Genomic DNA, 13,666 nt, shown 5'->3' on the forward strand with positions numbered 1-13,666 from the left:
ATGCAAGAGAAAGGAAGGGGAACAGAGTAGGCAGTGACCTGACAAGCTGTGGCCTGAGGAAGGAGTGGGTGGTAAGGACGTGGAATTGGAAAAGGAGGGTTAGAGACAGGAGGGTCTAGGTACTTTACACAGAAAGGAAGGGAGCAGCCAAGAGGGCATAGGGTTGCTATGTCCAACCAAAGCCATTCTACCAGTTATGGTTTCTGCTGTCACTGCAGCACTGTGAGCCTGGCAAATACAGTGGTGCCCCGCAAGACGAACGCCTCGCAAGACGGAAAACCCGCTAGACGAAAGGGTTTTCCGTTTTGGAGGCGCTTCGCAAAACGAATTTCCCTATGGGCTTGCTTAGCAAGACGAAAATGTCTTGTGAGTTCCTGCGGGGTTTTTTCCCTTTCCCCCCCCCTTTTCCTAAGCCGCTAAGCCGCTTATCAGCTGATCCGCTGATAAGCCGCTTAACAGCTGATCGCTAAAAGCCGCAAAACCGCTAATAGCACTAATCCGCTAAGCTGTCAATGGGCTTGCTTCGCAAGATGAAAAAACCGCTATACGAAGAGCCTCACGGAACGGATTAATTTCGTCTTGCGAGGCACCACTGTAGTGGGATAGGGGCACAAAGACTAAGAAGCAGCAGAGGTGGCATGACTGAATTTCACACACTATGATTCATTTTAAATTGCTAGCGAAGTTATGGTTCAGGCGCCTGTTAATTCTGCTAAGCACAAAATATTTGCTAGTGCAGTTCAGCTGAAACCTAGGCTGGGTTACCTATCAGTATGTAAGTTGGATTCAATGGCATAAAGAATATGATTTTATCTGTTGATCCCATTCAAATTAATGAGAGACTACTGTCCCAAGAGAAAATAATGCCCTGGAAGATCTCATTCCTTTCCAGTGGATGATTTATTTCAAGAATAAAGCGTATCCAGCACTTCGCTAGCATCACTGAGCCATGATCACTTCTCTGCCAAAGGCAGGGAGTTCAGGTTGGATGCTTTAGGCTCAATAGAATGAGGCCATTAAAGAAGCACCAGTTAGGAAGAAGGATGTAAAACTGCATACATTTCAAGGCTCCAGACCTCCAGCCACCTTACACTTAGTGTTACATTCACAGTTTTATTCTGGATTGTTTTATTGGATGTTTTCATGTGTTTAAAATATAAAGCAGTATAGAAAAGAATAAAAATAAAAGTACAACAACAACAACAACAATAATAATTTCATTGAAAAAATCACAAGCAGACATTCCGTGGTGATGACTGTAACCTAGATTAAGGTGCCATTTGTCAATTAGCTTATATATGTGAGTTTCTACATGGGTGGCGTTGTGGTCTAAACCATAGAGCCTAGGGCTTGCCGATCGAAAGGTCGGCAGTTTAAATGCCCGCAATGGGGTGAGCTCCCATTGCTCGGTCCCTGCTCCTGCCCACCTAGCAGTTCAAAAGCACATCAAGTGCAAGTAGATAAATAGGTACCTCCCCAGCAGGAAGGTAAACGGTGTTTCCATGTGCTGCTCTGGTTCACCAGAAGCAGCTTTGTCATGCTGGCCACATGACCCAGAAGCTGTCTGCAGACAAACGCTGGCTCCCTCGGCCTATAGAGCAAGATGAGCCCGCAACCCCAGAGTTGTCTGCGACTGGACCTAATGGTCAGAGGTACCTTTACCTTTTATGTGAATTTCTAACACTGCTCTTAGGCAGATAACTATCTAGAAAAGCTCAGAAAAAGATCCAACAACCTGCCCCATAATCTCCCACTCACCTTCCATGGTAATTGCATCTAAGAGAGTACCAAGGGTTCCTGCATGCTTCTCTCCACTATCCCATGCTGTTAGCCTGGAGAGCCCTCACTTGCACTAGTCCCATATCATATCATATCATAGTCATATCATGTCATAGTCCCATTCCCTCCTACACTCGTTAGCATATGGCTGAGCTCAGAACTAGAATGCAGTTACAACCTGAGCAATAATGTGCAGAAGAAGGCAAGCTAGTAAAACAGTTTGTAGGCTACTGAATGTCTTACTTACATGTGAGACTATTTAGTCTGTGTTTAAAAATAAAGTAGCAGAACTTTCTGGTGATCAAAACAAAGCTGATGTTGAATTCAAAGCAAGAACCAAATTATAAATGAATAGCACCCTAACAGTCTTAGAAACATTTGATTTCCTTTATGAGCCATCATATTCACTATCCTCAACTGCTTAAATTATTTATGTTTCTTTTTTTGTATAATCTGAAAATAATGAAGCCATGATACAAATAAAAGCCTATTATTGGAACAGGGGAGACAATTTTTTAAATATAGCACTAATACGTGTATGGGGCATCGAAAATTAATTTCAGCTTGTTTAAGCCAGAAGCTTAACCTCAGGTGGCAACACAAAATAGAAACTAGTTCAACTAAGTCTTTCTATTGCCTCAGGATGTCTTTTGGCAGGTGTACCTCTCATTCCATTCTCTGTATCAGATACTAGTCTTTCTTTACAAATATATAACTGACGAGTTTCACTGTGATGGAAAGAAGAAAATACTAGGGTCCAAGAAGCATAAAGTTCTTAAAAGACAGAAATGGAATAGAATTGTGTTCTTGCAATTAATCATATTTTGGCAGCTAGCTATCCCTATCGGTTAAAAACCATAATTAGTACCTTGGCTCCCAACCCCCCCCCCCCCCCCGGCCACACAAAGTCACTAATATTCCTAATAGGGACCAGAAGTCAATGCACAAGGCAATTCTGTAAATGCCAGTCTAAAATTATACTACAAGTAATGTTGAGAACAAATTCCAGCTTACATATATAAAGGTAAAGAGACCCCTGACCATTAAGTCCAGTCGCGGACGACTCTGGGTTTTGCGGCGCTCATCTCGCTTTACTGGCCGAGGGAGCTGGCGTTTGTCCACAGCTTCCTGGTCATGTGGCCAGCATGACTAAGCTGCTTCTGGCGAACCAGAGCAACAAACGAAACCGCCGTTTACCTTCTCACCAGAGCAGTACCTATTTATCTACTTACACTTTGATGTGCTTTCGAACTGCTAGGTTGGCAGGAGCAGGGACCGAGTAACGGGAGCTTACCCCGTTGCGGAGATTTGAACCGCCGACCTTCTGATCGGTAAGCCCTAGGCTCAGTGGTTTAGACCACAGCGCCACCCGTGAGGCCATACCTAATCCACACCATTACAATGGCACCACCATTGCCAAGGCGTAAGTGAAGGAAATAAAACCAGGAACACAGGAAACACCAAGCTGCTTGAAAAAGAAACATTACAGCATTATTCATTTATGGTACTCACCATCTCTTTAGCTATTTCCACAGCTTCTTGCAGCCCATAAAGCCTGCCACAGACCAGGTAAATCCCATTGGCCCAGAGAATACAGCCCTCGTGGACCCAAAATTCATTGCTGTCAAGAGGTAGTTCAGGAATTTGTAACTCCAACTCAGGACCACCTTCCGAAGTGGACATGGGGGGTTTAGAGTCCAAAGGAGCTTTTTCACCAACATTGCTACCCTCAGTGGTTGCCTTTTTACAAGCAGCGCCTCTCGAAAGGGAACGAGAGGCCCCAGCACAGTCCTCTGAGCGATGCCGTCTCTTAAAGCGAGGGTGGGCAGTGAGGCTTCTCTGCTCCTTTTGTTGCTGCTGCTGCTCTTCCTCCTCCTCCGTATCTGTCTTGGAACCATTAGACGCACTTTTATGTCGTACTTTGACCTTATTCTGCATTTCTGTGGCCCTCTTGGGAGGGGGATTCTTGGGCAATGTGGCCGCATAATCCTGGGGATAGAAAGGTCCAAAGAGATCACCCATGTTGCGATAGCTGGCCCACTTGCCACACAGGCAACAAACCAGGTGGCCCATGACAGAGGACTCTGTTACTACAGGGCCCTGTAGCATGAAAGAGGAAATAGGCAGTACTTTGCTCTCAACATTGCTGGGAGGTGGTGTTGATGACCTCTGCCCTTTTCGGCCCCTCACCAGCTTATTCTGCTCCTCTTCCTCTGCATTAATTATTGTGCATACAGCACCTATCTCACACTTGTTCACTACATGAATATAAGGGAAAAAAGACTTGTTCTTGTTATCAGTTTTATCAAGAGACTGTGTGGCATATTTCAGTTTGATCTCTGGTTCCTGGGGCTCCACAATTGGAGCAGCACGTCTTGGTTTCCGCTTCCGTGGCTGTGCTGTAGGTTTCCTCCTCTCCCTTCGCTGTCTCTTAGGTTTAGGTTCTCCACCTCCTGCCTCCTCTGATGGCTGCAGCGCTTCTGGTACTGATGGAAGTGGCGGAAGCAACAACTGTTGTTGAGGTGGAGGCGGTGGAGGTGGCTGATGCTGCTGTTGTTGTTGCTGCTGCTGCTGCTTCTTCTGTTTGTTAACACTACCAATAGGCCGCCCCTTCTTCTTACCAGAAGGAAAATAACCCTTTGGAGGAAATGGATCTGGCTTGGGTGTCACAATGACTGCATCACCACCCTTCTCTTCAGACTTTAGATTTGGTTCAGGAGTCAAGACTTTGGATGGAGAGACTGTTTTTAATTCGGAAAAGCTTATAGATCCTGCCCCAGTTAGTGAGCCATCTGTTCTTCCCTGACAAACAGATTTTTGTGAAGGTGCTGGGATCACAGTAGGCACTGGGGCCTCCTTGACAACACTTGCAAGTTCAGGTGTCTCTTTTTTTACGACCTCATCTCTATCCGCATGCCATTCTTCAGAAGATATTGTCAGAGAAATTTCACTAGTCAATTCTTGGCTCTCTTGATCCAGCACAATTTCTTCTTTTATATTTTCTGCTTCCATTCCATGATTGGACACATTCCCACCCTCTGGTGGGCCACTCTTCAGTGACAGAATGTCATCAAGGGTCACTGCATCTGGGCCAGCTTCAGCACAATTTGAAGAAGCACTCCTCCGAACATTAGGGGATGTGATTTTTTGAACAATAGCTTCCAATTTTAACCCACGGCCCTTCCGTGGAGGCAGAATTTTTGTTTTAGCTGGGCTTGTGAGGGAAACAGCAGAGCAATTTCTATTGTCAGGACTTGGAAGATTCCTAGGAGATTCTCCTTTTGAGAGTGTCTTACTAACATCTTGGCTTTGGGAAGAATGGGCATAGGAGTTGAGTGTTTTATCAGCTCCATCCTTTGATGAAGTGAGCAGGCGTCCTTTGTCTTCAGTGCCACTATTCTTCATTTCCTGCAACTGCCTCTTGCTGGGAATAGGAGAGATAAAAGAGCGGACTCTCCTTCTCATGATTAAAGGATTTTGAGAAGACTGCTCTTCTTGGCCAGGAATCCTTACCATGGCATTGCCAGATTTAAGTACATCTCCAGCATCTTCACGCTTGTGTGTATCACTATCTTGAGATGCAAATCTCTTCTGACTAGTTGCTCCTAGAGAGCCACTGTTTTTCCCAGTAGTCACCTGTCGGGAAAGATCCCAACCAGATTCTTGTTGCTGAATCTTTTGATTCAAATGTTTAATTTCAGCACACTTATTTTGAAGAGACCCATCACTCCCTAACAAGCAACGGCTTGTGTCTTGACTGACAGCATCATGGTAAGAACCAGAATGGAGATACATCATTCCATCCTTGTCATTTTTCAAAGGACTCCTTACTCTGTCCAAGAACTGCTGTTGCCTTGGGCTCTTTCTTGCTGTCTCCTGTCTATGTTGAGCAGCTGCAATCACTCCCTGGGCAGAGCTGCTACTCCAATCTTTGTATTCTTCCTGTTGTTGTTGGTACAGCTGCCTTTTGTAGTGGTACTGGGAATTCAACCCCTGGTTAGGATCACCAAAAGCATGAGATCGAGCATTAGTGTGATAAACTGAAGCCAACGATGAGCTTTCAGAATTTGGAGGGAAAGGAGAGTGTAAGGAACCCCGGTTCACCCTGTCAGAAAGCACCATATGTGGATTCATGTGGTGAAGATCTGTGCCTGGACCTCTGCTTCTACCTGGTGACATCTTTAATTTGTCTGCCAGATCATGAAACTGAGAGGGAGATTTACCTCTCATTCCCTCTCGGCTGCTTCCCATTCTGCCGGGTCCTCGCCTGAGCTGTGATCGGCTATCTTGTTGCAAAAGGTACTCTGCTGCAGAATCAAGAGCTGCAGCTCCTGGGCTAGCATTGCCTCGGTAAGACTCATGCTTAAAACTTGCAAGATGACAATGGTCTCCAGATTTTTTATTGTTGAGGTTGGCAGAGGTCTTAGACTGTTCAAAATCTTCTTCCTTGATTTGCCCACTGTGAGACTTTAGCTTTGGTTCCATGGTCACCAGACCACCAGGAAGGATGACTGACTGACCAGGAGTTAGACGGTCACTCCTTCCACTCCTGCCATCAGGACCCATGTGTCCCACAGAGTGAGGCCCAGGTTCTCTAGCAATCTGCCTCAAGGGTGATATATCACAAATAACTGATCTCCTCTCAGAGAGTCCTCCACCTTCATGAGCAGAGGATTGGGACTCTATCTCAAACTTTCGAGGCATGGGATAGTCTGCTAGATTTATCTGTTTCATCTCAGAAGTTGTGCCACTAGACTTTCTATCCCAGTGGCTCCAGTGTGGATTTTCCAAGAGGGAGCCTATGCTTTTGTTTAAAAGACCTCTATTACTTAATTCATTGGCTTGATTGATCAGGACATTGGGTCTCATGGTACCCTCGAGAGTTCCAGTCATCCCATGATGATCTTGTGCATTTCTAGAATATCTTCTGTCAGGGTGATGGTGATAGCCTTGCAAAACTTCCTGCAACAGACTAGGAAATTTCTCATTCCTGCCTTTTCGCTCACTATGCCCTGGAAAATCCCCTTTATCCTGACCTGAAGGATACTGAGGGAAGTTGCCAGCATTTCTCTGCATACTAGCCCCAATATTGTCTTTGTAGCTATACCTCAAACTACCAGGGGATTTTGAAGGCTCGGTTCTGCCCGGAAAACTGGAGCCAACAACAGCATGACCAAGCTGTCCATTCCCATCTCCGTTGTGGTTAGTGCTGCTGTCCCCACTTTTGCTCCCCTTACTCCCTCCTTGTGGCTCTTGCTGTGGTCCCAGAAGCCCAGTGTCTTTCATCACACTGGCAGAAGATGGTGCTTGAGCACCTGTGGAAACATCATCTTGTTGCTGCTTATCCTGCCCACCTGACTTTTCCACTCTGCCCGTCATAGCTTCTCGGGAAACTATCACACCAACTGCCTTTTCATTGACCTTCGGGGGTGTCTCCACAGCAACTAAGGCCTCCTTTTCATCAGGAGGAGAGGCCACTTCTTCCTCATCTGCAGGGCTGGTGCTGAGCTTTGGAGGCTCATTTTGAGATGCTTGTGTTGGTGATGGGTGGGATCTCTCTAAATTACCCCCCTTGTAGGTGGTATCAGAACTGGTACTCTGACCGCTCAGTTGTCTCACCCTCTCACCTTGGTCCTCCGAACTACTGGAGCAGCCACCATCAATTGATTCTGCCAGAGGAGACTTGAGCTGTTCCTCTGCTTGGGAAGAGCCTTCTGAGTTTGTGCAGCTATCAGCCTTTTTAGATAGTGAAGATCTTTTGGAGTTTTTCTTCTGAGGTGCCAAAGCATCTGAAAGTAGCATGTGCTGGACTGTATTGGGAAGATTTGCCACTTGACTACTTAAAGCACTTAGGCTGCTTAGTCCTGGATCTGTAAGCCTCTTTTCCTGCAGTCCTTCAAGCCCAAATCCCTTGAATCCTCCACCCTGAGCATTGGGACTTGGCATCATGGATGGTGTTGGACTAAGCTGAGGCATCATTTGTAAAATGCGGTTTCTAGAGGCTACAGGCATGTTGCTTTGTCCACACTGAAGGTTCTCACCACCTGCCATGAGAGGAGATGGAGTGGAGCTGCAGCTTGGGGACTGAACCACAGAGGCAGCTGGTGAGGGGTTAGATATAGGACTAAAATTCTGGTGGAACTGCATGGGTGATCTCACAGGAACCTCAGCCTGGTTGTACTGACCTACTTGACTCTGAAGAGACAGTTTGGTGGCAGTATTTGAGTACTGCATTATATGCTGTGAGGGAGGCTGCTGCTGCGGTTGCTGCTGCTGCTGTGACTGCTGTGCCTGTCCCTGTGCCTGCTGACTGCCTTGGGGTAACTTTGACTGTTCAAAGTTCTTCATTGGCTGTGCCTGAAAGGTGTAGTTTGACTGAGTTCCATAAGTTTGCGAACTCGACCCAACAGCATGTCCTTCATACTGTGAACCAGCATTCACACTGTAACTGCCATCATAGTTCTGCCCAGATTGGCTAAAACGCTGAGGAGAAGGAAAAGAAGAAGAGGAAGAAGCAGGAGGCTGATAGTGTTGGCTATACTGACCCACTCGCAACTGATAGCCAGAAGCAGAGGAAGGCAGAGTTGAAGGACGTTGCATTGGCTGCATATGAGATGTGCTGGAGGCAGACTGGCTGGAGGCTTGTGGCAAAGGCTGATGAGACTGGTAGAGCTGTTGTCTCATCTGCTGAACCTGTTGCTGCTGCTGGCTCGAACTTTGCTGCTGGTACTGAGCACTTCCAGGGGAGAAAGGACCAGTATAATCCTGTTGATAATGGGTCACACCACTAAGGGATGAGTGTTGCGTTTGAAACTGGCTCACATGACCTTCACTCCCATACTGACTCCCAAAGCTGCTCCCTTGGGGTGGTCCATAGCTCTGTACTGGCCCAGAAGGCCTGCGCTGAGGAAGCTGCTGCCCTCCGGCTGCCACAGGATCTTTACTTGAGGCCATATAGTAGAATTCTCCTGCTTCCTTTCTGAAACTTTGATAGCTCTGATGTCCAGAGCTCTCACCAGCCATTGAGGCAGAACTGCCTGCTGTTCCACGGCGCCCACTGCTGCTGCCACCTCCTCCAAAGCTCTGGAACATCTGAGCCTGCTGGCGGGTGCTAAATTCTTCTAGACGGGATGCACCATGCACTTCCTGTGGGTAGTTCTGCTGGTTTCCGTGGTAACTGCTTTGCTCTCGAAAGGACTGCATGCTGTTCAGCTGCAGACTGACAGCTCAGCAACCCGCCTAGAAGAGAAAAGAGAAAAATAAATTAGCAAAATAATTCCTATTTCCCAGTAAAGTAAGTAGTTTTTAATGTATATTTAAAATCACTTGTAGCAATTTCAAACTCAAAACGTCCTCTTGGTTTCTTGTCCTATTATCAGCAGTTTGGCCTGCTATCTAGGAAACTAGAGCAGAATGTCAGCTTGATTGTATGTTACAAGGGTACTTAAGAAGATTTTACTAGCTAACTTTTCAACATCTTGTTTGGAGGAATTGTTATGAGAGATGATAGAAATACCCTTTCCCAAACCAGCAATGCTGTACTGTTCACAACAGCATCCCACATCAAGAGGCTTGGACTGATGAAACTGCAGATATTTAAAATAGATTTCTTTTCCAACAGGCATATACAGATGAGCGTAAACACTTAGAGCAAGAAAAACAAAAGACACAAAGAACACACATGTAAATGTTAATTAAGATAATGAAGAGATCAGACAGTACTAAAATTACAAGTGAGGGGACTGTTTTTAGAAGGCTATATTCCGAGAGGGCATAATTTTGCTAAAATTGGGGGGGGGGGAGGAATTGGGGGTTCTGGATTTCATAAAGGACTTCCTCTTCGATATTTTCCTCTCATAATTTGAGTAATGAGCTCAAGTAAACACATCACTCTTTGTCACAACAATGCACCTATCAAAGTAAAAGGAGAAGATATGAATTCGTCTGTAATTAGGTGAATTTGCCAATTTAAATTACCAAATGCCATAACTGTAAGACAGGTGACTCCACCATGATGTTTGTATGCAATGCATTTCAATTTGTTTCCTTGTGATTTGGTAAGTGTTTAATTTAGGTTCCAGATTATATCTGTGTACAAAGGTTATAAATGTGGTTTCATTTGTATAGTCATGGCACAGAAACAGTATTTGTTGCAAGCTGTCAGTAGATGAGGCAGATAAGTTGCAACTGTGTGGTGTTCCTTTAAGGGGAATGGTTTGGGGGTGACACAGGGAGAGGCCTAAAATTCCTCCCCCCAAATTCCTATTAAGTATTATGGAAAGTGAAATCAATTGGGCTTTCCTGCTTTTTTATTCCCTTTCTTTGCAGTTTAAGAAAGCAGGAGTTAAGTGTGTTATAAGAACAGTTCATTAGTTAGTAAAAGTAATCAGTATGTAAGTATCAGTATTAAAGAAGTCAATCCTCCAAGAACCATCATTTCTTAGTTGTTGCAATAAGGTATGGAACATTAAAAGAGTAAGGGCTGGCTGCTAATGAAACTAATTAATTCCAACTAGCAGTCAACATGCACAATTAAAGCAGACCAATTACTTTATCTGCTTAACAATTACATTCTTTGTGAGGTATCACAAGAATAACAGCACAGCATGCAGGTGTGAAAACATATCCATAGGCTAGAGAAGTTGAAGAGGTTGCTATGAAGCTGCACTGACATGGGATATGCAGGCAAACAAACAGGCTGGGTGAGGAGGATCAGAACACTCCAACTCTTTTGTGCCCAAAAAGTGGGTTGCCAGAGGATGGAAGGCCACTCCTCTGTACCCAACATAGAAATACATAGCATGACAAGGAGCCCCTGCTGAACACTCTTTGGGCCAGCTTCAAAATCCACCTAACAGACCATCTGGTAAAATGTCATTAAGACAAATATCATGAGAGACTTCGTCAAAAGCCTTGCAGGAATCAAGTCATACTTACTAGGTAGTAAGAATTGTGGAGCTGAATGTGACTTACTTTTTAGTAACTATGCTTTGTACTGCACCTCATCTCATGATATGGGCAAGCCATTCACATAAAATAGCATGTTTATCATTTGCCTGTTGAAGGATTCCAACATTGTTATTCCTACTTCAAGGGACAAGGGCGGGTATATAATTTATTGTTTAAAAAAGATGTGTTCATCATTAGGTGCATATTTCATGCATACTTCTATAGTATAATCACATTACTTCCTAAGTACCGATCAAATTAATTTGGGTTGGTGCAACAATCTTTTTCTCTCCCCTGGACCCTAAAGAATGTATATGTCACTCTTCAATGGTTTATTAATTTACTACTTTCAATCCTGTGTTTCTGTTAAGGTGTTTGCGTACATAGTATCTCCCCTTCCATTTTATCCTCACACAACTCCCCTGTAATGTTGCAAAAGATGAAGGGTTAGTATTCCAATGAGCTTTATGGCCAAGTTTGAATTTGAACCTAGATCTTCTGGTCCCAGTCCAACTCTCTGACCACTACACTATAAATGCTCAAAGATGTTCCATATCCTTAAAGAATGAAAAGTATTGTGAAATGAATGAAAGGCATTGTGAGGAAAGCCTTACCCTTCCTTATTCAGAATTTGTGACAATATCCACACAATGCAGAAAAAGACAGCAAAGTGGTCTTGTTTACGTGAGTAGCTTTCCAGGACGGAAGTGCAGTAAATGGATTAGATCAACGGTTCATCAAATGTCACCTGAGGCCTACAGTTACATGACCGCCTTGGGAAGCTGCATGTAGTAATGTCCCTATAGATGAAAAGGCAATATAACAATGGTCCAAGTGCATTACCATAAGTCCAGTTTCAATTCTTGCACATGACTACACACACATTCAAAAGATAATTTGCAGTATGGTAAGCAGGAGAATGGTTGTCTGAATGGTATATTGAGCCTCTTTATACCCATGGTGACAGAGATAATGTCAATCAGCCCTCTTAGTGTAAAAGCCAACTGAGACACTTTTGATGAAGCTAAAGAATCAGAAATAAGAAGGCAAAACACCAAGGCCCAGTTCAGATTATCTAAAGTGTTCTTTAGAATATGATAATCATGAACAAGATCCAGCAAGACTTAGTATTGTGTTCTCACCCTCTCCTCTTGTGGTCCTCTGCATGCAAAAGAAGAGTAAATGCTTCTGCTTCCACCACTTTTGACTAAGCAAGAGCTTCCAGCTGCATATGAACTCAGAGCTGAGTTGCATATTACTTCTACTAAGAGCTGCATATTACCTCTACTTAGTTAACAAGGATATGAAACCTCTGTTTGACCCTGGTTTGCTTTAACTAATTAGTTAGAATAAATCAGAGTTGCTAGAGATCAGACATATCAAGAAATTGTGGTTTAGTCAAAACCGAAAGGTAAAGCTTTCACTTTTCACCACAGTTGTCATTTCACCACTTGCTGTTTTGTACAGCTGTCCACTGATATGAAAATATCTCAGGAGATTCATTTTTTAAAAAATTATTTTGTTGTATGTATATGCCACCTTTTTGCCAAAATACTCAAGATGGTTTACCATTTTGAAATACTAAAACAAATAAACATGATAAAAAGTAGTAACAATCCGCTTAGCCTTAGGCCAACTGGGAGCTGATGGCATAAGCTCCCCGGCCTGAGCCATAAACACCAGGAAGTGTTTATACTGTTCACGTTGTTGTGAGTAAATAGCCCAAACATCTTAAGAACATAAAACACTTTCCACTGTTGGCCATGTCCAGACAATCATACCTTGGCTTAATACACTAAACCATAAACAAGACTTTTGCTCCCCCACACAGCCCTTTGCAATACATGCATCACGCCAGGAAGTCTCCCATTAGCCATTATTTCATTTTTCATGCAAACTGGGCAACTATGGTTATCAGCTTTAGAACAAGCCAGGATATCAAACCAACTTCAAACTGCAGTTTTATATCCTGGCCTGTTCCAAAGCCAGTAACTACAGTGATTCTGTCCATGTGGACAAAATGGTTAATCATGGTTTATCAAAGGCTTCCTCATTTGATTACTAATGCTACAAAAGGGCTTTATGTGTAGAAAAATGGCTTGTTTATGTATCTGCTTACTAAGCTGAAATATGATTGTCTGAAACAGGCCACTATTTGCATTACACCTATCCCCAACATGATGCCTCCTGGCACATACAGCTAGCTTTTGTGAATTCTTAAAAAGCATACTTTTTGAAACATTTAGAATTACGGTATTTTTTGCTCTATAAGACTCACTTTTTCCCTCCTAAAAAGGAAGGAAAAATGTGTGTGCGTCTTGTGGGGCGAATGCAGGCTGCGCAGCTATCCCAGAAGCTAGAACAGCGAGAGGGATCACTGTGCAGCGATCCTTGCTGTTCTGGCTTCTGGGATTCAGAATATATTTTTTTCCTTGTTTTCCTCCTCCAAAAACTAGGTGCGTCTTATGGTCTGGTGCGTCTTATAGAACGAAAAATACGGTAGTTCAAGAAGGGTGCGATGTGTCAAGAAAACATGTGACACATTTAGCACTAGCAGTATTTTAGCTGCTGTACATGACACAGACAAGCTACTTAACAGGATAATGAAGTAATAGAAATACAAAAAAGGCCTACAACAAAATCTTGCCGTATAGAGGGTTTCTGTTCAGGCTTCCAGCAGCATCCCATGTCCACTAAATACAAAGTCCTCATTGAGTTTTTTGAGTTTTTCTCCATTGAGTTTTTGTTCCTCCAAACTTGGTATGCACATTTGTCCGAGCTCTATTAAATTCTTAATTTTGCCATTGATGGCTATAGACAATTCTCTCTTCTATCCCTTTGGCATGTTAAAAATAGATTATCAGTGTGGAAGTATGATATTTTCCTGGGATAGTTTTGGTTCATGCTCTTTGGTGGTGCTGTGAGGTTGGGAATGGGT

The 13,666-nt window shown here is 43.8% G+C and overlaps 1 protein-coding gene across 10 annotated transcripts in view; it reads right to left on the minus strand.

Annotated features, from left to right (window-relative positions):
- Positions 1-13,666, minus strand: part of TCF20 (transcription factor 20) — a 196,930-nt gene that overhangs the window by 60,430 nt on the left and 122,834 nt on the right. For all 10 annotated transcript variants that reach the window (XM_079993910.1, XM_079993911.1, XM_079993909.1 and 7 more), the window contains one exon: positions 3,292-9,018. In XM_079993910.1, coding sequence (XP_079850036.1) covers positions 3,292-8,982 — 5,691 coding nt within the window. In that variant the 5' untranslated portion in view covers positions 8,983-9,018. The remainder of the gene's footprint in view (positions 1-3,291; positions 9,019-13,666) is intronic.

Source organism: Podarcis cretensis (genome assembly GCF_951804945.1).
Source record: "Podarcis cretensis genome assembly, chromosome: 10".
Lineage (NCBI taxonomy): Eukaryota > Metazoa > Chordata > Lepidosauria > Squamata > Lacertidae > Podarcis > Podarcis cretensis.